The sequence below is a fragment of the Gossypium raimondii genome, chromosome 3 (assembly GCF_025698545.1).
Source record: "Gossypium raimondii isolate GPD5lz chromosome 3, ASM2569854v1, whole genome shotgun sequence".
Taxonomy (NCBI): Eukaryota; Viridiplantae; Streptophyta; class Magnoliopsida; order Malvales; family Malvaceae; genus Gossypium; species Gossypium raimondii.
This window is the reverse complement of record NC_068567.1, coordinates 36,362,543-36,370,747: the sequence shown is the minus strand read 5'-3', so window position 1 is coordinate 36,370,747 and position 8,205 is coordinate 36,362,543. Positions and strand designations below refer to the sequence as shown.

General features: G+C 39.1%; 1 protein-coding gene across 1 annotated transcript; it reads left to right on the top strand.

Moving 5' to 3' along the window:
* Nucleotides 1-2,327: 2,327 nt before the first annotated feature.
* On the top strand, nucleotides 2,328-4,448 carry LOC105795848 (uncharacterized). The gene is made up of 3 exons (XM_012625505.1): nucleotides 2,328-2,497; nucleotides 3,671-3,901; nucleotides 4,121-4,448. The coding sequence occupies exons 1-3, from the start codon at nucleotides 2,328-2,330 to the stop codon at nucleotides 4,446-4,448; spliced, it is 729 nt and encodes a 242-aa protein (XP_012480959.1).
* The last annotated feature ends 3,757 nt before the right edge of the window (nucleotides 4,449-8,205 follow it).

Genomic DNA, 8,205 nt, shown 5'->3' with positions numbered 1-8,205 from the left:
GGTGAGAGCCATAGAGGGACTGGATCTGAGTCTTCTTCACTAGGCAGTATGCCAAATTTGGATACAAGCGAAACACCGGTTTCACCTGCTACTGAGATTAGGTCTCAAATCTGTTCAACTAGGGACGATGTACTATCCCAAGCCATGTTGAGAGTTTTGGAGAGGGTCGTTGGACCCCATTCTGGATCTGGGGCTGTGGGTTAGTAACTGAATGACTCCGGTCTAATAGAGTTAATCTGTTTAAGGGCGTCACAAGAGTTGCCCCTACTATGATCGAGTATTGGTTGGAGGCCACTGAGAGGATAATGAACGACATTGATTGCACTCTTGAGCAGAAACTGAAGGGTGCAGTCTCTTTGCTTCGCGACGAAGCTTATCAATGGTGGTTGTCGGTTAAGGAGGGTACTCAACTGGATCGTCTAAACTGGGACTACTTCAAGATTGTCTTCTAGGGAAAGTACATGGGTGCAAGCTATGTGGATGCTCGTAGGTGTGAGTTCATGAATCTCAAGCAAGGTGATAAGTCTGTAGCAGAGTATGAAGTCGAATTTCTAATACTGAGCCACTCGCTCTAGGCATGGTGGCATCTGAGTATGAGAAATGTGTCCATTTTGAGGACGGCTTGAGGGATAGTCTGAGGGTATTGATTGCTCAACAGAGGGAGCGAGAGTTTGTAATTCTTGTGGATAAGGCGAAGATCGCTAATGAGGTTAAGCGCGTGGAGCATCAAAACAGAGACCGAAAGAGAGGCAAGAATAAGAGGGATTCAGAGCCCTCTAGTTCTGTTCAGAGGCCTAAGAAATGGGCTAGACCTGATGGGTCTGTTAGAGTAGGGGTTCTAGTTACTTTTTGTTGGGATTCAATATTGTAGTAATTGTGGTAAGAGCCATCCGGGCGAGTGTTGGAGGAGATTAGGGGCTTGTCTGCGGTGTGGGTCATTAGAGAACCGAATTAGAGAGTGTTCACATCATGCTAATCAGATACAAGCTTTAGGATCGGGTTTTGTTCAACCTCAAAGGGCAGTACAACAACCACCTAGGGGTCGAGGACCGGCTAGGGGTGATAATGGTATGGGCCGAGGGCAGAGAACATCGGGTATAGGTGCTAATTAGACTGAGGTGAGACAGGCAGTATTGGTTTATGTTGCTCGATGCCAAGAGGACAGAGACACCCCTAATATGATCACGGGTACGTTTTTAATTTTTAATGCCCCATATACTATTTTGATAGACATAGGTTCTACACACTCCTATGTAGCTAGTGTTCTTTCTAAAAACTTGAGAATTTCTGTTGAGTGCACTTTTGGTGAGATTACTGTACTGAGTCTGTTAAGACAATCTGTTCGAGTAAATAAACTTTATAGGAATGTCCCGTTGGAAGTACAAGGGCTTGTGTTTCCGGCAAATCTGATGGAGTTACCCTTTGAGTTTGACTTAATTCTGGGTATGGATTGGTTAGTGGTGCACTGAGTTAGTTTGGACTACACGACTAAGAGGGTCGTTGTGAGGACCAATGATGATAAGGAAGTGGTTGTGATTAAGGAGCATTCGGATTACCTGTCTAATGTAATATCTGCTCTAGTGGCTGAAAAATTGGTTTGGAAAGGGTGTGAATCGTTTTTGGCCTACGTTAGTTTTTCTATTTTTGGGGACTCTTCTGTCGAGGATCTCAAAATAGTGAGAGAATTTTTTAATGTATTTCTAGATGAGTTACCGGGTTTACCTCCGAAACGAGAAGTTGAGTTTGGCATTGAACTTCTACCGAGTACAGCTCCAGCGTCCATTGCTCCTTATCGAGTGGCACCGAAAGAGCTTACAGAGCTTAAGGCTCAACTTTAAAAGCTTCTAGATCGTGGTTTCATCTATCCTAGTGTGTTCTATGGGGGCACCAGTTTTGTTTGTAAAAAAAAAGATGGTACCATAAGGATGTACATCGATTACTGACAGTTAAATAAATTGACTATGAAGAATAAGTACCCACTTCTGAGGATCGATGATTTGTTTGATCAGTTTCGTGGGGATTCAGTATTCTTAAAAATATATCTTCGTTTTGGGTATCATCAGCTTAGGGTTAAGGAAGCTGATATTCATAAGATGGTTTTAAGAACTCGTTATGGGCACTACGAGTTCTTAGTTATGCCTTTGGGTTTGACGAATACTCTGGCTACATTCATAGATCTGATGAACCGAGTTTTTTAGCCATATCTAGATCAGTTCGTCGTAGTATTCATCGACGATATTCTGGTGTACTCTGAGACTGAGGATAAGCACGATGAGCATTTTAGAGTAGTGTTTTAGATACTCTGAGATAAAAATCTCTACGCTAAGATGAGCAAATGTAAATTTTGGTTACGGGAAGAAACATTTCTAGGGCACGTAGTTTCTGCTAAAGGGATTCAAGTTGATCCTAGGAAGATTGAGGTTGTGCTTGTTTGGAAACAGCTTAAGAATATTTCTGAAATTAGTAGTTTTTTGGGTGTTGCGGGTTACTATCAAAGGTTTGTTGAGGGTTCTCACTAATTGCAGCTCCTCTGACTAAACTTCTACGCAATAATGTTCCTTTTGATACGACCTTAATCTAGTAAGGAGTTTGTAGTGTTTAGTGATGCATCGCATGTCGGTTTGGGATGTGTTCTGATGTAAGATGGTAAGGTTATGGGCTATGCGTCCCAACAGCTTAAGTCACACGAGGGAAATTATCCGACGCATGATCTTAAGTTAGCCATTGTGGTGTTTACGTTAAATATCTAGAGGCACTATCTATATAGTAAGATGTGTATCATCTACACCGATCATAAGAGCCTCAAGTACCTTCTTACTCAAAAGGAGTTGAATCTTATGCAGCGTCAATGGATTGAGTTGCTCAAAGATTATGAATGCACGATAGAGTATCATCCCGATAAGACCAATATGGTGGCTGATGCTCTCAATCATAGAGCGATAACTGATTTGAGGGCAATGCTAGCTCGTCTCAATTTGTTTGATGATGGGGGTATGTTAGTCGAGTTACAAGTTAAGCCAACTCAGATTTGGCATATTCGAGAAAAATAATTAGGGGATGAGTTTCTAGGTTTTTGGTCTCGTCAAATTGAGAGTGGCAGTACTTTTAATTTTGGACTGAATAAGGATGGAGTTTTGTGCTTCTGAGGATGGGTTTGTGTACCGAATGATTTTGATCTGAGATAGTCGATTCTGAGGAAAGTGCATAGTAGCCCTTATGTTGTGGATCCCGGTACTAATAAGATGTATCTGGATCTCCGTAAATTATACTAGTGGTCGAGTTTGAAATGAGAGGTGACAGATTTTATTGCTCGTTGTCTGACGTGCCACCAAGTTAAGGTGGAGCACCAGTTACCTTCGGGTTTACTCTAACCCGTTAAGATTCCCTTATAGAAATGAGAGCTTGTGACGATAGACTTCGTTAATGGGTAGCCTGTAACACCCACTAAGAAGGATTCTGTTTGGGTCATTGTAGATCGATTGACCAAGTCCTCCCATTTTATTTCGGTTCAGACAAGCTACTCTCTGTAAAAGTTAGTGAAGCTCAACATTTCTGAGATTGTGAGACTAGACGGGGTTTCGGTTTGGATAATTTTTGATAGGGATCCTCACTTCACCTCTCGGTTCTAGAAGAAACTTCATGAAGCTTTAGGTTTGAGATTGGACTTCAGTATTGCGTTCGATCATCAGACCGATGGTCAGTCTAAAAGGGTGATTAAGATACTGAAGGATATGCTTCAAAGCTGTGTGATTGATTTTCGAGGTAGTTGGGAGGATTTTCTATCATTAGCTGAGTTCGCTTACAACAATAGTTTCCAGTCTAGCATTCAGATGGCACCTTACGAGGCTCTCTACGGTCGTAAGTTTCGTACTCCGCTATGCTGGACTATGTTGGGTGAGCGGTAGGTTTTGGGTCTTGAGTTGGTTTTCGAGACTGAAGATAAGGTTAGACTAATTCGAGATCGTCTAAAGATGGTTTCTGATAGAAAGAAGTCCTATACGGATCTGAAAAGGAGGGATATCGAGTAAGCTGTGTGTGAAGTTGTATTTCTTAAGGTATTTCCTTGAAAGAAAGTTTTACGCTTCGGTCGGAAGGGCAAGTTAAGCCCTAGGTTCATTAGGTTGTATCAGATTCTGAAGCATGTGGGACCGGTTGCTTACCAGTTAGAGCTATCTCCAGAGTTGGACCGTATCCATAATATGTTTTACGTCTCGATGTTGAGGCGGTATCGATCTGATCCATCTCATGTTGTCTCTGTTGAGGAGATCGAGGTTAGACTGGACTTGACGTTTGAGGAGTTGGTTCAGATTTTGAATCGAGATATTAAGGTTCTGAGGAGGAAGTCCATACCGTTGGTAAAGGTTTTGTGGCGAAATCATGGCACTGAGGAAGCTACATGGGAATCTGAGGACTCGATGTGTCAACAATATCCTTCTTTATTCGGATAAGGTAAATTTTGAGGTTGAAATTTCTTTTAGAGGGTAAAGTTGTAACGCCCTGAATAATTTAATCTTGTTTCTGTGAATCTTGACACAAATGTGTATCTGTTTCAGTAGCTAAGTGTTTTGGTTGTGTGTATAAATTCTTGTGTTCAAGTCCCACTTTTAGCAAATTCTGTTATTTTTTATCCAAGCCTTATCCCTATTGGGTTGGGTTATAATTTCTTGGTAGTAAACTTATATCAGAATGTGCTTGCTGGTTCAGGTGGCAACGTGTTAGCTTGTTCTGAAGTCTCGTGTTCAATTCCCCATGGGAGCTTAGATAATATTTTTGTTTTAGTTGTCTGATAGAGGTTTGGTGGAGTTGAAAGTCTGAGGTAGTTGGATGTGAGTAGTGCGTCAGATTTAGTGGGATAAGGGTGTTAGTGGTTAGTGGAGATATTGGTATAATATTTGATATTATTTTTATTTTATTTTATTTTTTTCCAAAATTTTCCTTTTTGTTTCACATTCTGATGTTACTCTTTCTTCTTCTTCTTCTTTCTATTTTTTCTTTCTATAACCTTTTCTTTTCGTGTTATTCTTTCATTACTTCGCTCAACGAATTGATCGTCTTAATTGTGGGGGATCGACGTTCCATCTGTTCTTCGCTCGACATGGTAAGTCTATAAGTTGTTTTCGGTTTGATTCCTTTGTTAGTCTGGCGCGTGGGTGTTCTTATTAGGGGGTTTAATTTTTGTAAAATGTTGCATCGGAAAAGGTGGTGTAGCAACGAATTTTGCTCTAACGGCCTGATTCGTGCGTGTGGTCGTGTTTGTTGGCAGTAAGTATGTGTGCATTGTCTGGTTTAGTTTGATGAATTCGTAAATTGGTTGCTAAACTAGTTGTTGGAATGCTATTTTTAGGTTTTGGTGGGCTCAAGATTGCTTACGCGTCAAAATTAAACTAGGTGTGTGCCTTAAACACGAAAAATCAAGGTTCGAAAAAAGCCAAAAAAAAGGGGGTTGTCAACCCTACACGAGCGTGTTCCTGGCCGTGTACGAGACATGACTGTGTAAATGTCGTAGGTATGGCCATGCGTGAGACACGGGCAAGCCACATGAGCATATAGGCCCAAAATTCTAAAAATTTCCCTATGATCGTACGGATCGTTTCGATCGACTATGGGCCTACCATAGAGTTGGTAAGGGCTAACCAACCCTATTTCATGTGATCTGATACTTTGATAGTCTGATCTGAGTAGAAAATTGATATGTATGTCTGCCTATACTGTTAAGTATGTATTTATCAGTATACAAGCATGTTAAGCATGTTTATTCTGTTATTTTTGCATCTGTATTTTATATCTGTGTTTGGGGTGGGATTTTTGTATATGGAGGAAGTGATCTGTACAGTAACCTTTCGCCTATATTCTGGCAGCTTGACTGCATATTATTTGTTTTGTGTTGCATCGACACTATATGATGTGTAGGGATGGGTGGGTGTTTTTAACCCCACATGGTGTGATGGATGGACGGAGATGGTGTGTAGAGGATGGGGTAGGATTCTGTACGTTTGATCTGTTATCTGATTCTGATATATGTTTCTATTATGGACTTCGATCCAAAACTTTATCTGACTGTATATGGAATTCTGTGTATGTTGCATGACTATCTCTGTTGGGTTACACACTGAGTTTACAAAAGCTCACATCGGTTTGTTTGTTCTATTCAGGTAATCCACGTACATAGGCGGTTCGGTGCGACGGAGGCTCAGCGGTGACCACTTGACGGAAATTATTTTTATTATTTAATGGTTTTACTAAAATTTTTTATTTTCGTAAGAGTTTTGAATTTTTGAACTGTCAAGACTTTTTGGGCTGTTAGGTTTGAATTTTGGGTTTTAAGTGTGTTATGATTTCTAAGCTGCAAAGATTTGACAAAATATCGATTTACGCAAACAAATGTTATTTTTGAAAATACGAGCGTGGTTTTGTTTTAAACGATTTTCAAACTTCTGCAACAAAATAATTGGTTAACTTTAAAGAACAACATGTAACAGTTTCAGTAATATATAAATAAATGAATATGTTTTATAAAACTTGGACGTTTTATCAAATAACTAAACATTGATTTATCGAAGTATCATTGGTTTCAAAACCCTTCTTTGTAACACTCCCAAGTTTGGCCAAAACGTCTAGGCCAGGTTTGGGGTGTTACATCATTTCACTATAGTATCATGGTTGAGCTTTTCTTAATGGAATATCATTACGAAAACAACTCGATCAATTCTCATCCAATGATCTTGTCATAAATGTGCTACCCTCATATATCTTTAATCTCTTCGCGATAAATTTGTTCTCCCAATATGATCTTATTTTATCTCATGGTCACCATCACATCTTTCTTCATGAAAACTCAATTACTATCAAATAATAAGCAAAAGGTTCATCACAAAGACGAACGACATATGGATATGCTTACTTTTCATCAACCATGTAATGCTAATGAGAGGATATCATTTACCCATATCTTAGGCTATGAATTTCACGTTTGTGAATGACACTACATACTGCAGAAGTCGCATACCCAACACATCAGCTTTCAGTTCCTTATTTATTTTAACTCAGGCTTTTACTTAAATCAAAGTATACGAGTCACGTATGTATAGTTTGTCATCCACTCAGGATTAAGGTATGTGACCGCCTATAAACGTGTTATCGCTTATAGTTAAATATCACACCAAAAATATAATGATTAAGAACAGTGATGTCTGCAAGTGCACAAGTCAAATTGTAATATAGTTTAATACAACGAAATACTTTGAAAGTATTCTGAAGATTGTACCAAATAGAGGGTGGGATAAATAATGAAAACTTTTTTACAATTAGAATTCTAAGTAGTATTAATTATTTCCTATATTACGATGAACCATAAAATAGATTAAGAGAATAAAAATAAATAAAGAAAACTAAACAAATGAAATAAATCTATAAATCAATTAGGAAGATTAACTCGCTTTAGGGTTTATAACTAACTTTGAATTAAGGTTTTAGGGTGGATTAATTACTAATTAATCAATTATTACCTCTCAGCCTCTAATTAACTAATTGATTGGTTGATACTTGCTTATCTCCTAATCTCACTTTCTCAACCAGGATAAATTACAAGTTACTCGGTTTGACTTATCTCCCAACCTCGTCTTGCCTATGATAACTTCCTAGGGTTGTCAAGCCTACTAGTTTAAGCATACATAATGCATACTAACTAATCCCTTTCAAGAAACCTTAAATCCTCTATTAATCATATTCCCATCCACTCATTAATCTCCCCTAAGAGATTTAGCCACTCATATTATTCATAATCTCTTTCTCGATTGAATAAATCAGGTGAAGAAAACGATCGATTCAAAAGAGAAAAAAGAATGGATAATTGTGGATTTGATCGCGAAGTGCAATCAACACCTCTTTTCCCCTAACAACCATGATAGAGATCGTCTGGCCGCCCTGCTAGTGATTCTCCCTAACTTTCAGGAAGGCATAGGATTCATAAACTACTAGGTCAACCGCCAGTTCGGTCGGGAAATTTGCTCCAATGATGGAGCTGTACCAACTCCCATATTTCATCGCAAGCAGTCATGGTGGGATCGAACCCATGTTCTTGTATAAATGATTGTCTACTCATTTAAATAAAAAACCGTTCGACTTTCTTATTATGGAAGCAATTGGTATTGATATTACTCAATGCTTGAGTGGATCGTTGTTGTTTTCATGGTCATCTTACCTATA

Excerpts from the sequence above, each read along its gene's own strand:
- LOC105795848 (XM_012625505.1), top strand. The coding sequence starts at position 2,328 with ATGAGCAAATGTAAATTTTGGTTACGGGAAGAAACATTTCTAGGGCAC. Across the intron at positions 2,498-3,670 it reads GTTGCGGGTTACTATCAAAG|TATTGCGTTCGATCATCAGA; the intron begins GTTTGTTGAGGG and ends ATTGGACTTCAG. Across the intron at positions 3,902-4,120 it reads TGGACTATGTTGGGTGAGCG|GTTGTATCAGATTCTGAAGC; the intron begins GTAGGTTTTGGG and ends TAGGTTCATTAG.